Below are 26,796 nucleotides of genomic sequence, written 5' to 3'. Positions count from 1 at the left end.
CCCGATCCCGGGCCCGGTTCCAATCCCAATCCCAGGCCTGATCCCGGTTCCAATCCCGGCCCTGATCCCGGTTCCAATGCCAATCCCTATCCCTATCCCGGCCCCGATCCCGATCTCAGTTCAAATCCCGGTCCCGATCCCGGCCCCGGTCCCAGTCTGGCCCCAATCCCGGTCCCAATCCCAGCCCTAACCCCGATCCTGGTCCAATCCCAGTCCCGGTCCCAATCCCAATCCCAGCCGTGATCCCGATCCTAGTCCCAATCCCAATCCATGGGCGCCCCGAGGCCAGAACAGCCCCAAAGAACAAACGCAGGCAGCACACTGGTACCTGGATAAATATATTAGTAAATAAATATATTTCTGAGCACATCGGCATATTCACACATCTCTGTGTGGATCGGACATAAATACACAGTTTGGCATATATATAAAACGTATTTTCCTTTTTTTTTTGGATTGTTTTTGCAGTGGGGTTTTTTTGGGTTTTGTTTTTGGTTTTTTTTTTTTTTTTTCCTGGGTCATAATTTATTCCCAAGCCCTGAGAGCCAGGACAGACTCAGCAAAAAAAACAAACTAAACAAGAAGCAACAACAACAAAACAAACTGATATTCACATTTCCGAAGGATCTGAAGGATCTGTGTAGGAGGGGGGATGTCCAGCCAGCCCAGTCGTGGATCCCAGCTCAGGGGGTGGGAGCTCCTGGGAAAAAGGGGGTCCCTGGGGAAGGGCTGGGCCTTCGGTTGGGACAGAGGGACCTTGGGATGCTCTGGTTTCCATCAATTTTCAGCCTTGGATGCAATAAAGGAAAATGAGCTCTGCTTCACTGCTGGGATGCTGGAGAAATTCCATGATGGAGCCCATGCATACTGAGCACTCAAAAGCATCACCCAGAAGCCAGAGGTACAGGAACTGTGAGGAGCCATTCCCTGTTTTCTCAGATATTGCTTCTTCCCTTCCCGGCAGCCAAGGACAGTCACCCATCTACCGAAAAGGATCGTAAAACTCACCTTCCCAGAGAGTTCCCCCCTCTCCTCCCACCTGGGCCCCCACCAAGGCAGACCTGCAGCTGAACAAGGCCCACAGAGCAGGACAACATCCAGCAGGGCCATTTCTAGATGAAAAGGAGCAGCAGCATAAGGTCAGGAAAGGAAAACACTTGGAAGCAGGCACTGCCCTGGCACCCTGGTAATACTGCAGTGGGGAGTGGAGGGTGCATTAGTGCTCCCAAGAAGCTTGGGGCTTGCTGCAGATTCTTTGTGTAGTTAGGGATAAGGAGGGAAAAGAGAGGAGGACTTTTGACTGCAAAAGAGCCCACTTGTTCCTTTGAGCAGTGAAATGCATCCCTGGAAGCTCTCAGCCTTCTTGACTCCTAAAGAGAACAGTGGGAGCACCCTGACTTCATGGCCCTCCCCTCTGTGAAGTCCTCTGAGCCCTCCAGGATGGTCAAGGACGTGGGGAGCTGGTTGAGACAAGCCATGGACAAAGTCCACAAGAAGCCAAACAGGGCAAATCTGGATCTGCTCCTGGGTATTTTCCTCTAGTCGAAAACTGACTTCCCTGCAAGGGAGAAAACATCTGAGCTCGTGTCTTCTGCCTGCAAGAAGAGCCTGGAAAGGTTTAAATGTAATTCTGGTGGGTTCTTTGATGAAAGAAATTCGTTTCTTCTCTACACTGAAAGGTCCTGCAGGGGCTCAGTCACAGGAGACAGGGAAGGGAATAGCAAGGGAATAATGAAACAGTGCTATTGGCTGATCACTGACTGTCAGGGGCTGATGAGCAGCTGGGAGAAAGATGCCTTTTTTCCAAGGATTAAGGGCAGCAAACCCCATAAAAAGCTTTCCTCACCACAAACGAAGGCAGAGGCAGAATTATCCTGAACTGGGACTGCATAACCAGTGTGCTCTCTCTCGAGCTGGAGAAGCTGCTGCTGATTCAAAGGAAGACACAGGAGGGTTGCTGAGCACTGGGCACATGGGGAAGCCTGTTCCTACCCCAGGTTTCAAACTGTCAGGAGTTACCTTCAGCTCCAGTGTTGTATCCAGCAGTGTTTCCCTGTGCTTGGAAGCACTTGGTGCCATATAAATGTGCACTTCACATGGGAATCTGATTCTTTGGCCTGACTGATCATTTAGGGCAATGAGCTCAACAGGAATTCCCTGCTGTTTGGAAGCTGTTTGGGTTCTAGATGTTTTGAATTTGGCAGGTTTTATTTTACTTGAAGGTCTGCAAATTATGAGACGTAGGAAATAAGAACTGGTGGCATCCAAAAAAACCCCCAAAACCTTCCACAAATGGGAGGGGGTGGGAAAGTAATAAACTGGAGCCTGATGATTTCTCGACTTTTCTCCCTGCATCATCAAAATGTTGGAAAAGACAGAAGGGTATTCTGAAAAATCCCTTCAGAGGATCATTTCAGGTGTCTCAGAAATATGAAGATAAGGCTGGGTGATGGATGGGGCCCTGCTCTGCATTTATTATGGAGGCTTCTGCTGGGAATTTTTGCTGTGTCTTGAGGCAGTGAGAGAGGAAGCAGCAGGAACCACGTGAACTCAAGGATTTTCCATGACTCCTGTGACGGGGACACCTCAGGTTTGAAATACACTCAAAAAATGAGTTGCTCTTAACAGGGCTGGCCATGACACCTAGTTTGAGGGTGGGTGGAGGAGTTAGAGGGTGAGTGAGAGACTTGTTCACATTGCCAGATGAGAGGGTGGATTCTTTGCAATGGAAAGAGTCTGACCCAGCTCCTTCCCAGAAGTGCTGATGTTGTCCCTGTGTCTTCACCTCTCCTGCTGCTGCCAAATGCAGGGAATGGCCAAGACAGCGTCAGCTGAGGGGCACTGGAGGGATCAGAAGTGGTGAGAGCTGTTGGTTTCCACTGGAGTCAGAAGCAGCACCTTGCAGGGCAGACCTGTGAGCGGTGAGACGGAGAATAGCTTGTTCCTGTGTCTGAAATAGGCATGGAAAACTTAATTGGAGAAGTCTGGCTTTTGACCTAAGTGAGGAAATGAAGTCAGGAGCTACCAGGCCACAGAAAGTCATTTCTGCAGCTTTTGGTCTCGAAGGCTTGTTTATTTTTGAAGTGTTCAGCAAAACCTTCTGTGGCATGAACATGCCAAAATAGCAGCTTGCACTCCCTCGCTGAGCTCTCCTGCTGGTGCCTCTGCCCAGCCCACGCAGAGGTGCCACAGGGTGACCACGGGCTGCCTGTGCCTTCAGAGAAGGGGGCCTGGAGAGCACAGCTCTGTTTGTGGGACTGTTGCAATGTGGGGACGTGTGAGGAGACCACAAGTGCCCCACTGCTGTTTGCAGTCTGTGTCTGGCGGGGCCGGGCCGGGCATCGCACGGTCCTGTGCAGAGAGCGAGGTGTGAACTCCTCCTGCTGAACATCTGTGTCCACTCCAGCTCCCAGGGAGCAAACAGGCCAGTGTTTCATTAGACTGAGTGTTCATGGACATCCTGGACCTCCTCTTCAGATCCTGCATTCAAAGAAAAGGAGAAAGAAAAGTGTCAGCTACACCTGGCTGAACATTCCCGGGATCCGCAGCTGCTGGGGCCTTGACCCTGCAAATACGGAGAACAGATGCTGCAGGGAAAGCCACTAAAAAAGCCACTAAGCCACTGGAACAGGCTCCCCAGGGCAGTGGTTATGGCCCCAAGCCCGACAGCATGTTTAGACAATGCTCTCAGGCACAGGGTGGGATTGTTGGGGTGTTCTGAACAAGGCCAGGAGTTGGACTCGATGATCCTTGGGTCCCTTCCACCTCAGGATAGCCCATAATTCTATGAAGTTTCTCCCAGTTTTTCAGAGGGAATTTTCTGGCCATCTCCCAACCAGTTCATTCCTCTAAGGTAAAGTACAATAAAATGTAAAGTTGAGACATCAAGCTACTCTTTCAGAAGAGGCAGGCTAAGGGCACAGTGCTCCCCAGGACTCCCATCACTAACTGGGTGCTTGCCTTTGAGGCTTTCTGATGTTTGTACAGCTGATTGAAAAATTATTAGGAACATAAAATAACACTCATTCATATCACACAGAGCCAGGCAGCACCTTCCAGGGTGCACCAGAAACTCCAGACAACAAAAGCAGAGTGAGTGATGCAAGACAGGGATGGCCCAAGTTTCACAGTGTTCAAGAGGTTGCACAAATTCCTTCTGAGTCCCAACCAAGCTCAGGCTCTTCACCAGCCCCCTCTGCCTGGGTGAATTATTGACAGGGAAATGCTCAGCAGCTTATTTTGAACCATTCAACTCAAGGGCTGCCTAAAAAGTGCACCCTGAGTCACTGCTCCAGCCAGTCCCTTTCTCTCCAAGTGTGTTCTCTCCAACTGCCTTTTGTCACCCACACCAAATGTCTGAGCCTGCCCAGAGCTCTCACACAGGGTCAGAATAGCCCAGTAAAGGCACACAGGCACTATTTTTCCCATTTCCCTTTTCCTGAGTGTTCCTGAGATCCAAAGGAAACAAATGACCATCTAGAGGTTCCTAGAGAGCAACTCAAAACAACTTTTCACAACAGTCACAGCAAACCCTGGATGGTTATACATCAGCAGTTGTAGAAGCAGAGCCTTGAAAAATAAATACAGGGGAAGAAAACAAACAAGTAAGATTTTGCTTGGAAAAATGTAGCTAATTGACATGGGAAAATTAATGTACATGGTGTTTTACATGAACATAAGTGTGCAGGCATGGCCAAAATACCTGAAGACAGAGTTTGAGGGTATCGGACATTTGTGATTTGAGTCACCAGTACATGGAATAAGCCACTTCCAGCAGCTTCCCAGCTTCAATCCCTCTGTGATCAGATGCCCCTCAGCCTCCAATAGCATTACTATAGTATTTTCTGAAAGCTGTGCCTCTGTAAGTGTCCCCTGTTACACAGACAGAAAGGAAGGCTAAAAAGGAAAGGAGAGGTGGGAGAACCTTGGCTGCTGGACTGGCCATGGAGACCCATCCAGGGCAGTGACCTGGAGGAGCACATCTTGGTAACACCACAGGGGTTTTGAGGGTGGTCTTCTTCTACCTCTAATCCCTTTCCCTCTCCCTGGTAAAGATCAAAGACGTGACATGAAAGGGAATGGCTGAGAGGATGAGCAGGAGAGGGAGGGGGAGAACGCCCAGAGTGCTGCAGGAGGTGAGGTTTCCCAGGGAGAGAAATCAAGAGATTTCATCAGCCTGTGCTGGGAGTAATCTGGCTGTTCTGGGCTGCCATCCGGGCGTGCTGGGGCGGTTTAGGAAGCCATCTAGCTGTAATTCCCTGCCAGTTGTCTGACTTCCCTTAAAAGGATCCATCCAGCATTGTTCAAGGACTGATCCTCCACTGGCACAACTCCCAGGTGTCGTTTCTCAGGCAAGAGAGGAGTCGGGGATGTATCTTTATGCAAACCCCACCAAGACAGGCTGGTGGAGGTGCTCGAGGAAGCAGCACAAACTCCAGGATCATCCGAGCCTCTCTGGGATCATCTGCCCCGTCATTCCCTGCCACGCCAGCGCATGGCACTGCCTGCACAAGTGGAGTTTCTCTCCAGGGGCTGTGGATCAGGATTCAGCCTCACCTGGCAGCTGGGTGAGGTAAGCACACACCTGGAGGCTGCTGCATCCCACAGCAGCACCAGCAGCTTCTGGAAACCCTGGTTTAGGGACTTCCTGAGCCGGGGGGTGTATTTGCATCTCTGCATTTGCCAGCTCTTGATCTGGGCTCTCAAATCCATTTTACTCCTGGCACTTACATCCTCTGGGCAACCAGCACCAGTTTCACTACACACCATGTGTTGCCTTTTGGGTGTTTTAAAGCTTCTGTTTCCCGTTTGATGCTACCAATTACTTTGTTCTAAGCACCAGTGAGTCCCTCTTATCTGCCTTCTCCCCTGCTTTCCTGATTTCATATCCTCTCTTTCATATCCTCTGCTAATCACCTTTTTCCCACATGAAAGTCTCACTATTCTTTGTTTTCTCAGAAACCCCCATCACTGCCATCCCTCTCTGCCCTTCTCCCAAACCTGCTATTTCCCTTTTTGAGCAGAGGTGTGCAGGAGCTCTGAGCTCACCACAGCCTTATGCAGCTGCACAGAGGCACTTTCTGCTTGTCCCACTTTAGTGCCCAGCCAGCTCCTAATAATAATTTGATTTTTACTCGGAAGTGGCTCTGCTTGTGTGGTGTTTTGTGCTACTTCCATGGGATTTCCCCCACCACTCTGCCCCCCACAGCTCAGCAGCAGGAGATCCCTCTGTAACACTCTGTATCCAGCTTTAATGCTGACATCCTGATGGACTTTATCTGTTACACACTTTGCTATCTCCTCTCCTTGTCCAGGATATTTATGAGCTTGCTGGAAGGTGCAGACAGTTGGAGAACTCCACTTTGCTCCTTCTCTGAGCAATTTCCCTCCATTAAGTCTGGTCCACACTTTGTCTCCTATTTTCTAGCCAGTTATTTACCTATGAGAGCACTTTCCCTTTTATCCTTTGAGAGCTTCCTTCCCCTAAAAGATGTGCCAGGCGTTATCTCTCCCTACAGAAGCTGGGGTGCCTCCTCCCCTGGTTTTCACATTCAGCCATGTGCCTACAAGTCAGCCCCTCCATTTGAATTCTTCACAATTTGCTTGGCTGGAAAGTCAGGCTCATCATTCTGTGGCTTCAGCTATTTCCAGCTGATATTGCCCCCAGCTCTTCCTTCTGGCTCTGGGCATGGATAAGAGATTGCAGGCCACGTTCAGGATTTATCAGCTCTCTGCTTGAGCCCTGCAGGATGCTCGGGGGGTGAGCTGTACCCCTGGCAATTTGTTACTCTCCACTTTATTTCAGAGTCACTCAAACTGATGATCTGATTCATGAGGGATCCTGTAGCCCCTGCCCTGTGCAGGGTGAGAACCTCCCCGAGCGCTTCCAGGCTGATCATTATTGTAATAAATTCAGTTTGTTCTGCTCTCCCTGCACTTACAGCCCTTGAACATCCCTCAGACCTGTGTTATTCCCTGGATCTGCAGAGCCTCAGGCAGCCTTCTCCCTTCTGATGGAGCTGGAAATGTTTGCATTAATAGTCTCTCTGTTTTTCACAAACTGTTCACAGAAATCTTCCCTGGTGTGCCTCTCCATGGCTCTGCACTTAGCTTGGCATCCTGATTTCCTTGTGTGGTGTGTCTTACCACACCTTGACTCTGGAAGAACAGCTTCCCAGTGCCCTCTCTGCCCTGCTGCTTGGCCAGCCCTTTCTGGGGCTTTAAATGATCCCTGTGCCCAAAAGCATCTTAGTCGTTTGACTGCTTCTTTCAGAATTATTATTAAAAAACTCTCATGTCTCTGTAGGCTCCTCTTTGCACCCTGTGCTGACATAGTATGTTATAACCCAAATGCCACCCTCCTTCTACTTAGGGGCAATTGGGGATTTTTGTGTCACTTGTCATTGGACTTAGGACAGAGTGTCCCTCCCATGCCACCAGAAGAGACACACTCTTCTCCTCTCTGTAATTTCACCTGGGAATTACAGGGTCCTGCTCTTTGTTTTTCCTCTAAACTGGGTTTCTGAAGAGTTTATGTCAAAACTTTAATTTAAAGCTGGGCTTTCTAATTCATCCATTTATATTTTTAGCCTTATGCCATTTATCTGGAGGCACTGATGACTTTCTTCCTTGGTCTCCTTGTCTTTGTTTTGTGTCCTGCTTACATGGGACTGTCTGTTGAGATTGCTCTTTGCTCTCTTTACTTGGTCTCTACTGATTTCCACCTTTCCCAAGATAAAGCACCAATGTGATTATAACTCAGAGGTTGTGTTATGTCAACCAACGTGTTTTCAGCCTGGTGGCTTTTCTGCATAAGCCCTGCACAAACTTTCTGCTCTGCCCTCTGTTCCTGATAAAGCTAAATCCTAAATCTATGTATTTTCTCAGCCTTACAAGGAGATTCTGATCTCTGGCTGGTCCTGAAAGCATCCCCAGAAGCTACTGCAGTCAAATAGAGCCACAGTGCTTTCAAACACGTTGGTCCTTCCAGCTCCAAGAGAGAATGAAGGCTGGGTGTGCTCGGCAAAGCAGCTGGCACTGGCTCTGGGTGGGGGCCAGAGAGCCATAAGGAGGTTGGGCACAGACTGAGGCCACTGGGACCACCTCCAAAGAGATTTCACAGGCGTGGACCTTGCAATGCCTTGGGCAAGGCGGCACCCAGCACCCCTCTTCAGGTGCACAGACTCCTGCTCCGGGGGCTTGGGGAGGCCTCCCAGGTTCAGGTAGGAGCTCAAAGCAACTCCTGAGCAGCTTTTCCTGAGCCAGGAGGGCTCTCTCCACGTGGAAGCCCCTGCTGTGATCCCGGGAGGGCATCAGCACTCAGAGCTACCCGTGAACCAGAGGCACCTCTGCGCTGCTGCCTCCTCATCTCTCCAAACGGCAGCATCCCCGCGGGCCTCCCGGATCACCCATCTGCGGTGTCAGGCACTTCTGTGCCTGGGAAAAAAATCTGTTCCTGGGAGTCTGGGAGGCCGGAGCGCCGCGGGGAGCCAGGCCCGTGCCCATCCAGCCCCCCCTGCCCCGCTGCCCCCGCGGCTGGAGCTGCCCCGGGAGCCTGGGCGTGGAGCGGGGCTGGACAGACGAGCACGGGGAGGAAGTGATTATCTCTGCGGCACAATGGGCACGGTGAGTCACGAGTTTAGGGCCAGTGTTTTAAGAGAAATTAGGCAGCCAGATCTGTGTTTGGTATCGAAATCAAAAGGATTTGCCCGAGGAGCTGCAGTGAGTCAGTGGCAGGGGGAGGAAGGGAGCCGGGCTCTGCTCCCAGCCGGCACCTGCCCGGGCTGACGTGCAGGTTGCTGTGTTCAGAGGACCTGAGAGAGCAAGACCTGGGAGCTAAACTCAGGTTCTTTCAAAGAGCCTCGACTCAAAGGCATTTTCCCTCTCTCAGTGAGAGATGTGCAGCAGTTAGGCAAAGGGCCAAACTTTAATTACATCTGATTTCCAAAAGACACTAAAAAGCAACTCCCACGCAACAGAGGCAGGTGAGAAACGAGGGATGTGCAAATCCATCACCTCATTGAGTCTGTTCTACTACCACCCGCCACACACACTTCCTTCCTCACTGACTGCAGTTAACTGGGCTTGGCTAGAACAACTGGAGCCCAAAAAGCCTTGAAGATAATGATTCTGCCAGTAAGACACCCAGACTGGTGCGAGGACACTGAGAAACGTGGTCCCATCCCTCCCTTTGGGAGATACTCCAGCTGCTGGAGATGTTTAGTTAAAATTAGCCACCTTATTTCTCATATGCAGTATTTTAGGGTTTGGTGCACTCATTAACACACTTGCTCATTGTTCAGGCCACCATCTCCAGACAGGTGAGCCCTGAAACGCTCCTGCTGTCAGTGCTTCCATGGGGAAGGTACCAGGTGTCCTGGCATCCAGAGCTCCTTCGGCAAACCCCCCTCATTCACCTGCTCCCTGCAAGGAGAGCAGCACAGCAGACTTACCCTGCCCACCCTGCTGGGACGGGCAGTGCAGGTGGAGACTCAGACTGTGCCTGTGGGTGCCTGTCCCTGAGAAATCCGCAGGAACCGGGCGGGTTCCCTCCCGTCCCGACACCCCCTCCTCCTGCTTCCTCAGCTCAGAGCTGGACTGCGGCACCAAACACTTCCAGAGCGGCCGGGAGCCGGAGCCACTGGGCAGGGGAGCGCTTGGGATCAGGGGCTGGACCTCGGGAGAGCAGCGGGAGCCACTGGGATGGCCGTGGGGAAGGTGAGTATCGCAGGCTTTGGGCAAGGCCGAGTCCTTGGGCAGCAGAGCGGGGTCGGGCTCCAGGGAACACTTTCTTTTCCTTCGGTGATGCCGGCTCTGCAGGCTGTGTCTTGGAGGCAGCAGGGCAAGGGATGTGCCAGCTGCTCCCAACTGTCTGTTGGCATCTACACTGAAGTCCAACCTGTTTGGAGAAGTGGAGAGGGCATGAGGGGGCTCCCGGCCTTCCTGGGGACAGGCTGGCTGTCCTGCCAGAGCTGCCTCCTGCAGCACAGCGCTGCTTTCCGGAGGCTGCTGGCAGTGATGGCTCTTCTCAGTCCTCTTTTGTGTCCGAGCCCCGTGGAAGCCAACCTTGGTCCCAGAGTAGCGGGGTTTGCGTGGCCCAGGCCCCTGCCCGGCGCGTCCGGGGGGACACTCCGTGTCCCGTCGGTAGTGGTGGTGCTGGTGGTGGTGGTAGTGGACGTGGCTGAGCACCTGGGGCTTGGCTGGAGCAGCTCCCCCGGGCACCATGAGGTCCAAGGACCTGGGCCGCCTCTCCCTGGGCGGCCGCAGCGGCTCCTGGCCGTGGTCCGCGGCGGGGCCCTCGGAGCTGCAGTACACGAAGGGATCGTAGTCGCTGCTCAGGGAGCTGCGGAATGTGGAGCAGCTGCCGTGGATGCCCTGCAGACTGACGTCCGTGCAGTTCAACATGGAGTCGCTGGAGGAGCCGTGGCAGGGCCCCGAGCTGGAGTCGCTGCCCGGCCCGTCCGCCAGGTACCCGCTGTGCTCTGTCAGGTAACTCTCCCCGGAGCCGCTGCTGTTGTGCTGGTGCCCGTGGCTCACCCCCCGGCGCAGGGCGGGCGCGCGGTGCTGCTTCTGTGCCAGGGCTGCCTTGAGCCCGGGGCAGGGGGGCTGGGGCTGCAGGGAACACGTCCTGTGGGGTGCCAGCACCTGCCCACACGCCGAGGGCACAGGGAGCTGCTGGCCCAGCAGGCCCGGGGCCAGTGGGGACGTGTGGCCGCAGGCGAGCAGGGAGGGGGCCGGTCTGTAGGGCATGTAGTGGATGGTGTCAAAATCCACCTGGGAGAGCTCTGGGGAGTGGAAGAAGGGGTTGCCATGGGTTGGCTCCGGGGGAAAGCTCCTGAGGTTCCTCTGAGGATACGGGTGTGGGAGGTGGTAAAGGGCATGTCCTGGGTGCTGGCGGAAAAGGTGGAGTCGCCGTCCAGGCTCCATGTCCTGAGGGGCCAGCCTGGAGCTGGTGGCCATGGCCTGGTCCGTTGAGTCTCTGGCTGTGGAGAGAGAAGGGAGCATCCAGCATGTGTCCCACAGCCCAGCTGTACCCCTGGCACCAACTCCACTGCCCTCCCACCACAGTGTCACATCCTGCCGTGTCCCACAATTCCTCACTGCCACCATGGTCCTGCACACTCAGTGCTTTCCCTGCTTTCCCCCTCCCTTGCCCACAGGTCCCAAGACTGGAAACCCCTCTTCTTGGTGCAGGTCCCAAGCTCAGTGTCCTGCTGTACCCTGGGGGGCTCACACACAGGGACCCCCCTCCACGGACACACCATCCCGTACATTCCATGCACAGGGACACGTGGAGCTGCTGATGCATCACCCAAGGGTACCTGGAGCTCCTGGTCACAACCCCTGCACCCAACCCTGTGCCTGCCCAGAAAACGCTGTGTCTGAGCCCTACCAAGAATATTGAACATGCAAAGGGGACACGTGTGGTGTTGCTGCAGCCAAGGGTCAACGCACTCCCGATGGAACTCGTGGGAGCACGAGATGATCCGCAGTTCCTAGAGAGAAGAGGAGCAGTATGAGCAATGAGAACCATGTTCCAGGACCTGGATGAGTCCTTCTTGATGGAAGTGAGCCTTGCAGGATGGAAAGATGTCTAGGAGTGAGGGATCTGCAGCCCAGCTGTGCACAGAGGAGGCTGTGCAGTAGCTCAGGTTCTGCTCTGGGGTGTAAATGTCCAGAGAGGTGAAAGCCCTTGGGAACAGGGAGGTTTCAGGCCGGGTACTCTGGAGCAGCAAACCCCACTTTTATCCTGTTGTTTCAACACGGATGTTTTATGGACATTTTACCCAAGAGCTGGAGATGTGCCTCAGGAGATCTGAGTGACTCCAGCAGAGACAGGGCTCTTTGGCCAAGGGGCAGGCAGACTCCATGGATGCTGGCCCTTTCCCAGCCCTCAGGAGCTGCAAAAGGAAATATCACCAGGGCCTCCCGCTCTTGCCACGCTCAGCTCCTACCACCAATCCCACCCGGGAATTTTGGAGCTGTGGTTGCCCAGCAGCCCTGCCCACATCCTACCTGGCCCTCGCTGAACTCCTCCAGGCAGATGGCACAGACTGGGGCGGAGCTGCAGCTGCTGGCCGAGTCCCACCGCGACGCCGGGCGGCACCGGGGCTGGTACCGGCGCGTGGCCAACTGCCCGATGGCCTGCAGGGTCTGCTGCTGCACGGAGTCCTGAGAGACAGGGGAGGCTTTCAGGACAGGCCTTCCCTTTCCAAAATGGGGTTATCAGGAATTTGGGGATTTCATTCATTTCCAGAGGTGGCTTTCTGTCTAACCTGACTTGTCACCAGCAGGAGATGGCTGGCTCTGGACATTCAAAATCACTCAGCAGTGCTGAGTTTTTGAGCCCCAAAGGATTGTCTCTCTACGGGAAACACGGGATATTCTCATATAGGAAAATACATCTGACTCCGGGAAGATGATTAGAAATTTCTTAATTTCTATTAAAAAATATTAAACCATAGAACCACAGAATCACCAAATGGTTTGGGTTGGAAGGGACCTTAAAACTCATCTTGTTCCAACCCCCTGCCATGGGCAGGGACACCTTCCACTGTCCCAGGTTGCTCCAAGCCCCATCCAACCTGGCCTTGGACACTTCCAGGGATGGGGCAGCCACAGCTTCTCTGGGCCACCTGTGCCAGGGCCTCCCCACCCTCACAGGGAAGGATTCCTTCCCAATATCCCATTGAAGTCATTCCCCCTTGTCCCCCCACTGTCTGCCCATTTCCCCAATTCCCAAACAATGTCTGTTCCTGCCTTTTGTGTATTCCTGTTGCTCCAGGGGGTCCCTACCTGAGTCCTGTTCAGTTGGCACTTTGTGCGGACAACGAAAATCAAAACGATGACGACCACAGTGCTGACCACCGTGAGGAGGATCCACACGTCGTAGTCTGGCTGTTGGATAAAACAGGAGAGAAATTACTCTTGTGTGGCAGACTTGGGGATAAGAGGTTTGGCAGGGGACTCCCAATCTCTTCTGGCCCATCAGCCTTTGAACACAAGGCCAAACTCTACCTCATTGCTCTTTACAGGAAAAGGAAAAAAGGGTTCGGCCTTTTTTTTGGGCATCTCACCAAGAATGGAAAATCTCTGCCTTGCAGCATCTCAGCTCCCCCAGTGCCACGGTCTAAGGCAGCATAAGATGAGAAAACCAAGGCCTGGTCTCCCCTGAAGAGACAGAGAACCCCCTCACCTCACTCGTGGCGTTGAAGCAAAAGACACTAAATAAGCTGAAAGTGCTTTTGAGCCTTTATTTGCAGCAGGTCATCTGAATGCTACAGACAGCTCCTGCCAAGGGCTCTGATCTCTGTCCCTTGGGAGCAAAGCTCAGCAGCTCTGGGAAAGCCCTGTGCTGTGGCTTGGGAGGGAGGATGTGGGAGGCAGTGGGAATGGTGTGTGTCTCACCCAGGCTGGTGGCTCCTTGACCTCTATCTTCACATGGGCCTCTCTGTTCTTGTTCACGACGCTCATGAGCTGCTCGGCGTCGTGGCCCCTGATCAGAACCACAGGCTGGCTCAGACCTCTGGGCTTCCTCAGCTGCAAAGGAACAAACACAGTCAGAGCTGGTCCAGAACAGCCTGGAAAAGGACAATCCTGGTCCCCCAGGCATGTCTGATCCTCCGGATGCTTCTTGCACACACTTCAGAGACTGACTGCTCCCCCAGATCTGTACTGTCTCTCTAGGATGAATATGAATTAGATTGAAGCTTCTCCTCTTGTACCAACTCTCCAGCATTGGGAAAATACTCAATTTTCCCTGCTGGTGACTCCTCATGCCCAACTGGACGCTGCCTAGTGTCTCTTGAGCTCCTCTTCAAGCCCCTGTGCAAAAGTTCTTGGTGTCTCCTCTTCCCTGTGGGAACCGCCAACGGTGCTGCCAAGTGCTGCCTTCCCACAGAAATGCTTCCTCTGCTCTTCCTGTGAGACCCATCCAGTTCCCCTCCTCCCTGAGGACATTCTGGTTGTTCCTGGTCATACTGGCATGGGCTGGCTCAGCAAGTGTCCAAGCCTGCTCCCCTCCAGACTGACCTGGACTGGACCAGGGTGGTCATTGGACCCACTGACCACTTCCCATGCCCTGGGGGGGCCTGGGGGCACCCAGAGTTGGGTGCCTGGGTCTGGGGACAGGGATGTGAGTGGAGGCGCAGATGGTCATGAAGACCACGGAGGCTGCAGGGTCTGAGTTGATGAGAGTTGCCACTCTTGGCTTTGGTATTGCACATGGGGAAGCTGGGAAAGTGGGATCAGAGGCTCAGAGGGATCAGAGACTGGGATCTGAGCAACCCTGGAGTCACCTCATGGATCTGCACTCGCTGCTGCCTTTCTCTGGCATCAGAAATTAATCTGTAAGTGCATAAAAGAGCCAGGAGGGATGGATCCAGCAAGGAGTCAGCCCAGAGTTTGGATAAGCTCAGGCACCAGCTCCCCTGTCTGTCCTCAGTCAAATGCTGGATGCTTTTCATTATCCCTGGAATATTTGGATAGGGAACTGATTCCATTCCAGAGATGACAGCAATGCTGGGGAAAGGGACCTTTGGAGGTCTCTAAACCTGCACCAAGAGTGTTGCAGGGAGGGCTGTGACTTGGGCTTGAAAACTTGAGAAGTCACCTTTCCCTGGAGGTAAACTGGGCTGTCTGGAGTAGATGAAATTAGGAAATCCATGACTTCCCAAGAGGAAGCATCCAGCTCCTAGCAGAAAAGCTCAACTGACCAGATAATGTCCTCTGAGAGTGTGGATGTGCCCTGGAGTGAAGGAAAGAGGAATCAACTCTTCATGGGCGAGTGGGGTAAGAGCCAACATCCAACACCAGCTGGGACCCGGGACTTTCTGCTGGTGGGTCCTGATGGACACATTTTGGATGGGACAGGAGCACTGTGGTTTAGCTGAGAGTATTAATGGGGTCTGTACCTGATCAGCAGCACTTTCATCGTCAGTAATGTCGAAAAGGATCGCACGGGCTCCACGCTCCCCCGCCAGCTTCGCCTGTCCAAAACAACAGAAGCTTCAGAGGACACTCTGCACTGTCCCCTGTGTCAACACCTGCCATTTGGATCCATGTCTGCCTCCCAGGTTCTTTGCAGGGAAAGAAGCACCTGCTTAGACTGAGGAAACCATTTACACTTTGATTCCTGTGCTTGTGTCGGGCTGCAGTGTCCGCTCCTGCCAGAGCTCTGGGGCTCCTTCTCCCTATGGTTGTGGAGATGAATTAGTTGGTGGCCTTGCAATCACAGCAGGACACAAACCTAAACATTCCCCAGCTGCCCGTGCCATGTGCCCCTTTGCTTCAGAGCTGGATTTGCTGGGGAGGGATCTGTTGACCTACACAACCTTCCCACCCCAGGACAGCAGAATCCTCCACGTCTCACCTCTCACCCGTGGGGCATCTTCAGTGCCCTCCTTTGGATGGCCCTGGGCTGCCTGAGGGCCTGACTCCCACACACGCTGCTCTCCCTGGTCCCTGTCCCTGCACTCCTCAGGGAGCAGCTCAGGCAGTGCCCGGGCTGCAGATCTGCTCTCGGATGAGGAGCGGGATGGCTTTCCACAGCTCAGCTCAGAGACCCACCCAGCTGAGCACACATGCCACCCTGGTGAGGTAAAGCTCACTGCCTGGGGACCTCGTGGGGTCACCCATCTCCTTCCAGCCGGCCCTGGGAGCCCTCTGGGCAGGCAGAGGCAGCCTGAGGAGATGGAACGTGACCAGAACGCAGGGCTGGGCTGCTCTTACTCACGCGGAGCCCTTTGATCCTGCGTCTCGAGCCTGTGCAAACAGGGAGCAGTTCACCCTCTGCAGGGCCAAACCCCAGCTCGGGGGCCAGAGGTCAGAGCTGCTGCTTCCCAGCTGCAATATCAAACACAGGGAGCTGGCTGGGCCCAGGGATGGGGCATTCCCGGCACGGAGAGCAGCAGCTGAGCGGGATCTGCTCCATCCCTCACACAGTCACACAGTCACAGAATGTGCTGAGCTGGAAGGGACCCCCAAGGATCATGGAGTCCAACCCTCAGCCCTGCACAGGCCCAGACCCAAGAGTCACCCCCTGTGCCCCAGAGGATCAGCCAAACCCTCCCTGAGCTCTGGCAGCCTTGGGGCTGTGCCCACTGCCCTGGGGAGCCTGGGCAGTGCCCAACCAGCCTCTGGGGGAAGAACCTTTGGCTGAGATCCAACCTGAGCCTGCCCTGACACAGCTCCAGCCATTCCCTGGCTGCTGTCCCTGGTCCCCCCAGAGCAGAGCTCAGTCCCTGCCCCTCCTCTGCCCCTGCCCAGGAAGCTGTAACTGCAGTGAGGTCTCCCCTGTCTCCTCAAGTGCCCTCAGTATCCTCACACGGCTTCAAATCAAGGCCCTTCCCCATCTTCACTGCCCTTCTTTGGACACTCTCTAATGGCTTCATTACTTTCTGATATTGTGTCCCCCCAAACTGCCTCAATTTTGCAGGTGAGGCCACCCCAGAGCAGAGCAGAGCTGGACAATCACGCTCACAACACTGGTCACCTCCACACCCCTCGTGGGGGAGAAGCTGGGGGCACCCAGAGGGTGTGTCTGGAGACAGGACAGGGACAAGAGTGGAGGTGAAGATGGTCAGGAAGGTCACAGGGGTTGAAGGCTCTGAGCTGCTGATAGGATTTGACACTCGTGGGTTTGCTGTACCAGATAGGGAAGCTGGAAAAGTGGGATCAAGGCTCAACTCAGAGCAGGGATCAGAGACTGGGGACCTGCCTGGGATCAAACAATCCTCATTGTTTGCCAGCACTGAAGAGGACCTTCAGGGATTGACTTCTACCTGTTGGAGCCAGTCAGGCTTTGATGAACAAACAGCTCTACACAGATTTTATCCTGCTAAAGACACCAACAACGGGGCAACGAACAACTGAGACTGGACAAGTGACTGTTCCCAACACCTTTCTGACTCCTGTTGCAAAGGACACAACTTCTGGTGACCAGTGACAGGACTCAGGGAACAGCTGCAGCTGGGGAGGGTCAGGTTGGAATTCAGGAAAAGGTTCTTCCCCCAGAGGCTGGTTGGGCACTGCCCAGGCTCCCCAGGGCAGTGGGCACAGCCCCAAGGCTGCCAGAGCTCAGGGAGGGTTTGGCTGATACTCTCAGGGACAGGGTGGGATTGTTGGGGTGTCTGTGCAGGGCCAGGAGTTGGAGTGGATGATCCTTGTGAGTCCTTTCTAACTCAGGATATTCCATGATTCTGTATGATTCTGTTCCATCCATTCACAACCTGCTTGCTGCAATCATTTTCTGAGTGTTTGCTGTCCCTGTGCTGGGTCCCTTCAGCCACAGGGCACTGCCAACCTCCTCTTTGAGGACCAAAACACTTTTGGTGCAAATATATATTTACAGGATGATTTCAGAGCTTTCAGCAACAGCTGACAGCTTTCTGTCAACCAGACTTGCAACCAACGGTCCACTCAGAAAACAAACAAACAAACAAAATTATAAATGATGCATCAGAAAGAAAAATAAATCCCTTTGATCCCAGTGGTATTTTCCATGTCTTCCTCTCCCCAGACGCCTTCCCTGCTGGTTTTAGCTTTGGATGCTGAAGCAGGGATTGAATTTAGGGAGCAGAGAAGAGCCTCAGGTGGCTGGTGGAGCTCTCCTCGTGCCGGGCTGGCTGTGTGCAGGCTTGGCTGGGTGACAGCTGAAGCAGAGGTTATGATAACACTCTGCACATGGCTATTTTTGTCATCATTGATATAGTGCTGCAATTCCACATGCAAAGCTCTGCCACAAGACGCACATGCCAGGGAAACGAGGCTCCTGCTCCAGCAAGAACCAGCCACATCCCACAGCTACATCCCTGCTCCTGAGGAGGGGAACGGTCCAGGGATTTTGAGGAACAGATCCTGGTATTCCTGCCCACGGTGGGGGGGTTGGAATGAGATGACCTTTAAGGTCCCTTCCAACCTCAACCTTTCTGTGATTCTCTGATCGGAGTGATGTTGGAGGGAAGGAGCTTGGCAGAAGCTTCAGGAGGATGGAGAAGCAGCCAGACAGGAACTGCAGGGAGTGGAGTAATCAAGACACAAGGCAGAGCCAGGGGATATGGCCATCTGCTGTATTTCATGGCTAAACTACTCTTATTTGTGGGAGAAGAGCTGTGAGTCTCCCTAGGAGAGATCCTGGAGCAGGAATACCTGCAGGATTGCATCCAGTGTCATATTCAGCTGGATCTCAAACTCCAGTGTTGGATTTGGCTCTGGTAATGGAGCAATGATGACTGATGGCCAGGGAACTGTCCCTCTGTCGAGTTATGAACACGGCAATGAACTGAGGGGTTTGCTTGCTTTGGAGGGTTAGTGGTCCTGGAGAAGGGATCAAGGTGGATGACCACAGTGCAGCAATGCCCCATGCCTTGTCCTCCCTGTGCCAGCCTTCCTGAGCTGACTCCAGGACTCAGTAACACACTGGCACTTCCAGTGCTGTGATCAGTCTCAAAGATGAAGGTCAAAACCAGCAAAAAAGTTTGAATCACAGAATGGTTTGGGTTGGGTGGGGCCTTAAAGCTCATTTCATTCCAACGCCCTGCCATGGGCAGGGAACACCTTCCACTAGACCAGGTTGCTCAAATCCTGGCCCTAAGTTTTTAAACCTCTTAGGTTCTGAAGTGGAAGTTGAGTCTTTGCAGCTGCTCCTCCCTCCTGTTCACAAGCCCCCCCAGCAGCTGCACTGACCAAACAGCCATTCCTCCCCCATTCCCTGCATCCTGGGGCATCCATGTGGCAGCCTGGGACCACTTTAACATGATGGTCACGTCTGGATGGACACAGGAGAGCTGGAGCCCCCAGCTGTGCTGCCTGGGGCACCTGCACAGCCCTCACTCCTGAGTCACAAGCTGCACTGGAAGCCCTTGGGCTCCCTCTTTATCCCACCACCCTCCTGCATCACTACACCCACAGGTGGGACCAGGACATTTTCCAGGTGTGTAGGGACTGACAGCATGTCCATAACTCTTATGCCAACTGCTGCCACCAGCTCCAGAGCAGCAGCCAACCAAAATCAGGCTGAGCAACCCAGAGAGGGATGGGCACTGCTGCCTGGCTGCCCACACAGCTGGGGGGAACAGACCTGGGGTGGCAAATCCATCATGGAATCACATCCCTTTGCTTGGTTTTGCTGCCACAGCCTCTGTGAATCAAACCCTGCTGGGCAGGAGCAAGAGATTGTTGCCTTCCCTCTTGAGCTGAGCCACAGGGAGCATGGAAAAGGATCCTGTCCCCATCCCCACCATGTCAATCCCAGCATGGAGCAGGCAACCAGATGGCACCTCCTGAATACAATCCAGGTAAAGCCAAAAAGGGGGTCTTCACGTTTGTACAATGCTTGTGGAAAATAGTCCAACATTCAGTACAGACACAATCAAAAGAAAAGCCAATGTTTGCCTTATTGGTGCAGCTTTATCAGAGACACACAGATTTTAAGGCTTAAAATGACCCTCGTTCCTACCTGACTTCCTTATTACCAGAGAATTGGATCAGTGGGCTCAGCTTTTGGCACAGGAACTGCTGCTTCACTGAGGTACCCAATCCAAAGAGCTCTGAGATCTCCCAGGGGCCCGAACTGTTCATGAGTTATGACCCACCACTAGTTCACTGGTCTGCTTTTGCCTCATTTCTCAGCCCTCATTCTTCTTGTGCCTCATCCAGTGAAGTGTTACAGGATTATTTTTGAAGACAGAGGCACAGAGGATGTTTTCTGTGTCTGTGTATTCCCACGGGACAGAGGACACAGAGAAACACAAATCCCTCCACAGGCCATTGAGCAAAACTGGAGTGGTACGAGGCTGCTGGGAAGTAAAGCACAAGGGATGGTGGGATCAGGGGGAATTTCACACCTTTTAAAAAGCCAGGCAGTCCAAAAGATGGAAGGATGGGTGTTGGGGATGGCTGGCACAGCATCTCTCCCAAAGGACCCCTTCTGCCAAGGACCCTGCTCTGTCCTGGTCCTTTTCTCTACTTTCCAACAGCTCTTTCCCACCTTGCTGCCTCCTCTCACCCTCCTCTTTGCTGCACCACAGGTTTCACTTCCCAGGTTGGTGCCATTCAGGGCATTTTGGGACTCACCTTGTTAGCCAGGGACAGGCAGGGGTTGGGATCCCGGTCTGGCTGTTCCAGCTTGACGATGGTGATGAATCCTGACTCAGTGTGTTCATCCTCACTGGTGTTGCACAGGGACAGCGGGTGGGACTGTGGGACAAAAGCAAAGGAGACTCAGACCTTGGGGCTCAAGCCCACCCTGCAAACCCTCTGGACCCACCCAGAGGTGTAGGACCCCCTTGCACTGGGCATCACCACCCTGCTACATCCCATGGCCCTGCCTGAGCCAGCAAGGCTCTGAATGCCACAAAAACCAGGTCACTGTCCAAGTTTTGGTTCACAAGGAAAATGCCCCAGAGAAAGGTGGAGTTCCTATCCCAAACTGCACTCAAGAGTCACAGAATGGGTCAGGTTGGAAGGGACCACAGTGGGTCACTGGTCCCACCTCCCTGCTCCAGCAGGGTCATCCCAGAGCACAGGGCACAGGATTGTGTCCAGAGGGGTCTGGAATATCCCCCGTGAGGGAGACTCCACCCCCTCCCTGGGCAGCCTGTTCAGTGCTGCCTTTGTTTGCTTTGGAGGGTTAGTCCCAAAGCACCAAGTCTTGGGCATCAAAACAAGAACAGGTCTTACAAAGCCATAAAAGCAAGTTAAAATCATAAAATCCTAAAATCTCAGCATAGTTTGGGTTGGAAGGGACCTTAAAGACCAGCTAGTTCAAACGTCTAGTGCAAATGTCTGTGGTTGTGGGTTTGTATCCAACTCCTAATCACCTCTGTAACTGCTTAAAACAAAAGTGAAAGTGAATGATTTCAGTGAAAATGAAAATATTTTAAAGTTCATATCCTTTTGTCAAAACTGGTCTAGTGGAAGGTGGCCCTGTTCATGGCATGAGGTGGAACTGGATGATCTTTAAGGTCCCTTCCAACCCAAACCATTCTGGGATTCTGTGACTTCAGACTCAAGGACACCAGAGAGAGTGCAATTGTACCAAGCCCAAGCATCATAAACTCTGGAAATCCAGGTTTTCAGGGAAGAAATGCAATCTGTTATGGCTTGGAAGTGCCCAGGAAAGGCTCCCAAATAACCCCCTGTTTCCCTGGAGCACTGACAGGCGCTGTGCCCACCAACACCAGCACAGCATCCAAGTGCCCTGGAAGTGTTTAAGGCCAGGTTGGAGCAACCTGGTCTAGTGGAAGGTGTCCCTGCCCATGGCAGGAGTTGGAACAAGATGACCTTTAAGGTCCCTTCCAACCTAAACCATTCCATGATTCCATGATTAATGATAAAATGATAAATATGAGCAAGAAGTCAGGCTCCTGGCAGCTCCAAACGAGTGTGGAGAGCAGATATAAAATGCTGGTGGCTCTTCTGGGGGGGAATCCAGGTGATAAATCTGGAGAAGACCTGCTGAGGAATGCTGATCCCTGCAGCCGAGACCCTTCCCACGTGGGCAGCTGTGCATGGAGCTGTGACAGAGCAGTGGCCTCTCGTTATTCCATGCTGGATCCCTCACCAGACACTGATCCTGCTGGAGCCTGGGCCCGGGTGCCTTCCTGAGCACCTGCAAAGGTGACCAGGGGCAGCTCAGGGGGACACAGGCACCATCCACCTCACACTCCACTTGTCTCTGCTCCAGACCCCTCTTCCCACCATCTCCTCTTCCCATTTGGTGCAACTCCTCCAGCAGCAAGGCCTGGCTCTTACTGTGGCCATCCTAGAACAGCATTTTCTTGGCACTCCACTGGCCCTGCCCCTTGGGTGAGGGATCCTGGCTGCACATCGTGCTCACAGGACAAGAGAAGACTCGAAAAAAAATCTATGGATGACGTGGAAAAACAAATATTAAGTGATTCCTCAATGCAGAGGACTCGTGCCCCGTGGGTGGCCCTGGCTGCAGAGTCAGGATCCCTCTCTCCCTCCTGGTCCCAGGGTTTGCAGATGGGCTCAGGCACTGCAGGAGGGAAGGGTTTTGCAGGAAGAGCATCCCTCCCTCCATGGTGGGTTGGGGACCTCTGCAGCACCCACTGCCACAGCCAAGGGGAGACCTCTCCTGACAGAAGCTTATCTGATCTAGGAGACAAGGGACAGCCAAAATCCAGTCACTGGAGAGAGGGGGTATGTTCATACCCAAAATTAAAGAGGTCTCATGCGCGTTGTCTAAATCCCACCGCTGTCCTGATCCCATCCTGATCCCATCCTGATCTCGATCCTGATCCCAATCCCATGGGCTCTCGATCGGCAGAAGGACCTAGGTGGGCATTCTGCTGGACCCCACAGTGCTGCTGCAGCTGGGGCTTCCCTGGTGGAAGTCACAGCACTGCCCTCCCAGGACGATCCCTGCCTGGCTCTGCACAGGCTCCTGCAATCCCAGTGGTGGGTCGGGATTAGCTGGCAGGGTTTGGACCCAGCCTTGGCTGATCCAGCCCTGCAGCTCTGGCCCCGGCCCTGCTTCTGAGACACTGTGAATGAGGCCCGTGACCCCCTGGCTTTGTCACTGCATCTGTCTCTGTCACCACATCCTTCCTGTCACCCCCTCAGCAGGGTGCAGAGCTCCTCCCCACCCCGATGTTCTTGCTACCACCTTTTAGTTTTCTTGTTTCCTTACTCTATGGCATCTCTATTTTCTACCTTTTCTGTCCACACCACCGCTTCTAAAATACTAATTTTCCCTTTTCTAACTTCTCCTTGCCACCTTTCCCACTTTTATTCCCACCAGACCCACTGCCTTCACACCAGCCTGTCCCAGAATCACTCACAGGTTACATTGAGCAGCAGAAACACAAGGAGAGGTCCTGGGGAACCAGGCATGGAGAGGTGCCAGATCCCCACTTGGGGCCTTCAGGTATAAAACAGCAGAAAAAGAAAGATGACCCTGAGAGGTCACCTCGCCCTCTTTGCTGCCCGAAGGCAGGATCAGCCAGACCTAAAACATTCCTGAGAGACACTTGCTCAACCTGTTTTCAAGACCTCCAGAAAGGGAGACTCCTCACCCACTCCAGGGCTCCCTTCTCCTCCACACTGCAAAGTACGTTCCAACACCTCACTGGAGACAGTTTTGCTCCAGTCTGAGCCTATTAATTCTCACTGAATCAATCATGCCCATAGAAAAGAGATTATTTGTGCTTTTTTTCCCCCCCAAGAACCCTTTAAAAATTTCTGTTCCCCTTTCTGTTTGCCAAGGAGACCTCAGGGATAAGGGCTGAAAAAGGACACGGGGAAAGTCCTCAGTTTTCTCTGCAAGGGAACTCAGAGCATTTCCCACCCTTCCTTCATGGGGGATGAGTCAAAATTTGATTTGATCTGAAGTGGCAGGAAAAGTGTTATAACCAACCCAAAAGGTTGGCATGGAAAAGAGAGGAAGAGAATGGGACAAGGGAGTGTTTACCAAAGGGCTCAAGAAAAATCCTGGACTAAACTGAGATAACTCATCACTACATGGACCACAATCCCAGAAAAAAATGCAGATAGCAAATACCAAACTGAATTTGCAGAGGTTGAGAGCGATGCAGGGGATGGGAGACTGATAATCCTGACTTCCCAGCCAAAAAAAAAAGAGCCGGGTAAAAAACCCAGGATAATGAAGAGAAGGGAAGAACTAACAGGGCTTTGGAAGAGGAGGGTGATGGTTCACAGAGCCACAGGGACACCCCAGTCACCAGATCTTCCTCCCTTGGTCTTCCCCAAATCTCAGCCTGACAGGAGGGGGAAGCCGGGGGGGGTCGGGCTCTGCTCCCAGGGAACAAGGGACAGGACAAGGGGAAATGGCCTCAAACTGTGCCAGGGGAGGATCAGGTTGGACATCAGGAGGAATTTCTCCATGGAAAGGGTGGTCAGGCACTGGCAGGGGCTGCCCAGGGAGGTGGTGGAGTCCCCAGCCCTGGGGATGTCCAAGGAAGGACTGGAGGTGGCACTCAGTGCTCTGGGCTGGGGGACAAGGTGGGGATTGGGAACAGGGTGGACTCAATGATCCTGGAGGGCTTTTCCAACCTCAATGATTCTGTGATTCACGCTGTGTGGATGCCTTTATTCCTGGAAAAGAGAGGCTCTTCCCAGTTTATCTTAACTCTCCAGCTCTGTCAGCTGAACATAGCCCCTCTGACACCAAGATCAATCCTCTCTACCCCCAGACACAGCAGCAGGAATGACAGGACACTACCACAGGTATGGGAGATGCTGCCAGGGGACCAGAGCTGAAAAGTGCTCTGGGACACTGCTGGAGGGACATGGGAGGATGAGGAGGGACAAGGCAGGGAGATGGAGTGGATGTCAACCATGAAAAAGATGGAAATGGCTGTTTGGAAAAGGAAGAGAATGGCAGAATGTTTCAAGGGGCCCGAGGACAAATTGCCACTTCCATGACTCCTGGGCATGAAGCTTGGGGATCAGGATATGGGGCTTTTTAATGTACCTACATGAAGTTTCAAGAGCTGTTATAAGAGCAAACACACCTTACCCACATGTGAGTCACAGACAAACACGTTCACTGATAACAAATGCATTATTCTTAGAGAGACTCAGGTCCTATCTCAACGTGCAAACAGCTCAGACAACCATCCGAGTCCCCTGAAGGAGTGGCCAGAGGCGGGAGAGGAGACAAAGGACCTACAGGGTGCCAGTGCAATACTCCTGTGCCTGTGCCCTTACATGTGCTCATGAGCTTCACCACCTTTGGCTTGTCTCAAGGGTCAGCAGTGCCTGAGGGTTTGATACAACAAATCAGTCCCTAATCAATCAGTGACTGTGTTTCTGCCTCCTTTTCATTACTAAGTTGGTGACCAACAAAGAGGAGTGCTGAACCCAAGAGGGATGTGCAGGGTTAGATGGTTTAGGTGAAGTCTGGATCTTTTCTGTTGCTCTCTGCAACAGAAGGGGGGAGCTGGGGGGGGTCGGGCTCTGCTCTCAGGGAACAAAGGACAGGATGAGGGGAAATGGCCTCAAGCTGTGCCAGGAGAGGGTCAGGTTGGACATCAGGAGGAATTTCCTCATTGAAAGGGTTCTCAGTCATTGTAAGGGGCTGCCCAGGGAGGTTGTGGAGTCCCCATCCCTGGAGGTGTCCACAGGCAGGACTGGACGTGGCACTCAGTGCTCTGGGCTGGGGGACAAGGTGGGAATTGGGAACAGGGTGGACTCCATGGTTTGGAGGGCTTTTCCAACCTGAATGATTCTGTGATTCTATTTGCACAAGCATGGCCATGGAGTTGGAGAAACTCTGATACCCACCCCACTTCAGCTCTGCTGAAGTTTGCTCTCTTGTGGGCAGAGAGGTCCCACACAAGGGCAGTGGTGCCACTCCTGCTGGCCCAGCCACCACGAGGGTTGTACGGGCACACAAGGAAATCTTTGGCCAAGTTCCACCACGACGTCTGGTTAAACCGTCTCTGTCTGGTCCACACATCCATTTTGGAGTATCAAAGGCACGGGAGGTTCTCTGGTCAGCCCTGACTCACACCACTAAATGAAAGTAAAGGCAAGCTGGCCCAAGTCACGGGAGAACAGCTCACGCTCCTCTGCCTCCGAGCACACTGCAGGCAGTCTGGACTCGAAATCCATGGAGAGCATCCAAGCCATGCTGACCTGTTCACCTCACACACCTCAGAGGGCTCAGCCTGTCCCCACTCTGGGAGATGCTGCCACTGAGTGGCACTGACCCTCTTACACGTGACCCTCTGCTCTGTGCTGACAGAGGTTTGGAGGTTAAAGCTGCTCCACAGGACTCACACAAAGTCTTGTCCCTCAACAACCCTCAACACACTGGTAAAGTCCAAGCTGTACAGACAGCCCAGCAAGCCCAACGCATCCCTCCGACCACTCCAAGCACAAAGCTCTACTGTCCCCTGGCACCAGCTCAGGGGTGGTACAGACATAGGAGGACTTCCACAACTCATCTGTCAAGCAGGAGACAGCTCTGACCCTGAAAGCAGCTCTGCAGTGATGGGCCATACACAAAGACTCACCCAAACCCAGATTATGGGGGTACTTTTCCTCAGTCTCAATGGGTTTCAAAGTTAAAGCCTTGAAAGTAGATGCCAGAAAGAGCATTCCTGCTCATCTAGAAAGGAGAAAGAAGATCTAGAAGAGCAAAGACTGACAAGGGAATTCTTCTGGGGACAAATCAGGCCACAACATCTTCTGAAGCATCACACATCTCCAGGAGGGCTGAACTGCTCCTGGAAGGAGAGCAGAGGGCTCTGCAGAGGTTCATGTGGGCTAAGGAATTCTCCAGAACTCTCCTGAAGGTGAAGCTCAGCAGCAGCGTTACCTCCATGAGTGCCTGGAGATTGCAGGGCCCTGACATGGACCTAAACTCCTTTTCTGGAGAAAGCAGCAATGGTCCAGGGAAGCTTTACCTGGTCATGAGTGAAACACTTGTTAGGATTGCACATGGAGCTGTGCTCCCCAGGAGAAAGATGCAGGAGGGAGATGGGCTTGGAGGAGGGAGCCCAGGGCAAAGCCACAGGCAGGAGATGGGCTTCGAATGGAGGAGGGAGCCCGGGGCAAAGCCACAGGCTGGAGGTGGGCTCGGGATGGAAGAGGGAGCCCGGGGCAAAGCCACAGGCAAGAGATGGGCTTGGAATGGAGGAGGGAGCCCAGGGCAAGGCCAAAGGCAGGAGATGGGCTTGGAATGGAGGAGTGAGCCCAGGGCAAAGCCAGAGGCAGGAGGTGGGCTCGGGATGGAGGAGTGAGCCCAGGGCAAAGCCAGAGGCAGGAGGTGGGCTCGGGATGGAGGAGGGAGCCCGGGGCAAAGCC

General features: G+C 53.4%; 1 protein-coding gene across 1 annotated transcript in view; it reads right to left on the bottom strand.

Annotated features, from left to right (window-relative positions):
* Positions 1-325: 325 nt before the first annotated feature.
* RNF43 (ring finger protein 43) overlaps positions 326-26,796 on the bottom strand; it is a gene marked incomplete at its 5' end in the record, with an annotated part of 27,045 nt that continues 574 nt past the window's right edge. Inside the window, 8 exons of the mRNA XM_027668990.1 lie at positions 326-3,480; positions 9,453-10,982; positions 11,393-11,495; positions 12,016-12,171; positions 12,796-12,897; positions 13,408-13,539; positions 14,913-14,987; positions 20,074-20,196. Coding sequence (XP_027524791.1) covers positions 3,437-3,480; positions 9,453-10,982; positions 11,393-11,495; positions 12,016-12,171; positions 12,796-12,897; positions 13,408-13,539; positions 14,913-14,987; positions 20,074-20,196 — 2,265 coding nt within the window. The remainder of the gene's footprint in view (positions 3,481-9,452; positions 10,983-11,392; positions 11,496-12,015; positions 12,172-12,795; positions 12,898-13,407; positions 13,540-14,912; positions 14,988-20,073; positions 20,197-26,796) is intronic.

The sequence above is a fragment of the Corapipo altera genome, unplaced genomic scaffold (assembly GCF_003945725.1).
Source record: "Corapipo altera isolate COAL_440 unplaced genomic scaffold, ASM394572v1 187, whole genome shotgun sequence".
Classification (NCBI taxonomy): Eukaryota; Metazoa; Chordata; class Aves; order Passeriformes; family Pipridae; genus Corapipo; species Corapipo altera.
The sequence above is the reverse complement of the archived record's forward strand: the minus strand, read 5'-3'. Positions and strand labels throughout refer to the sequence as shown.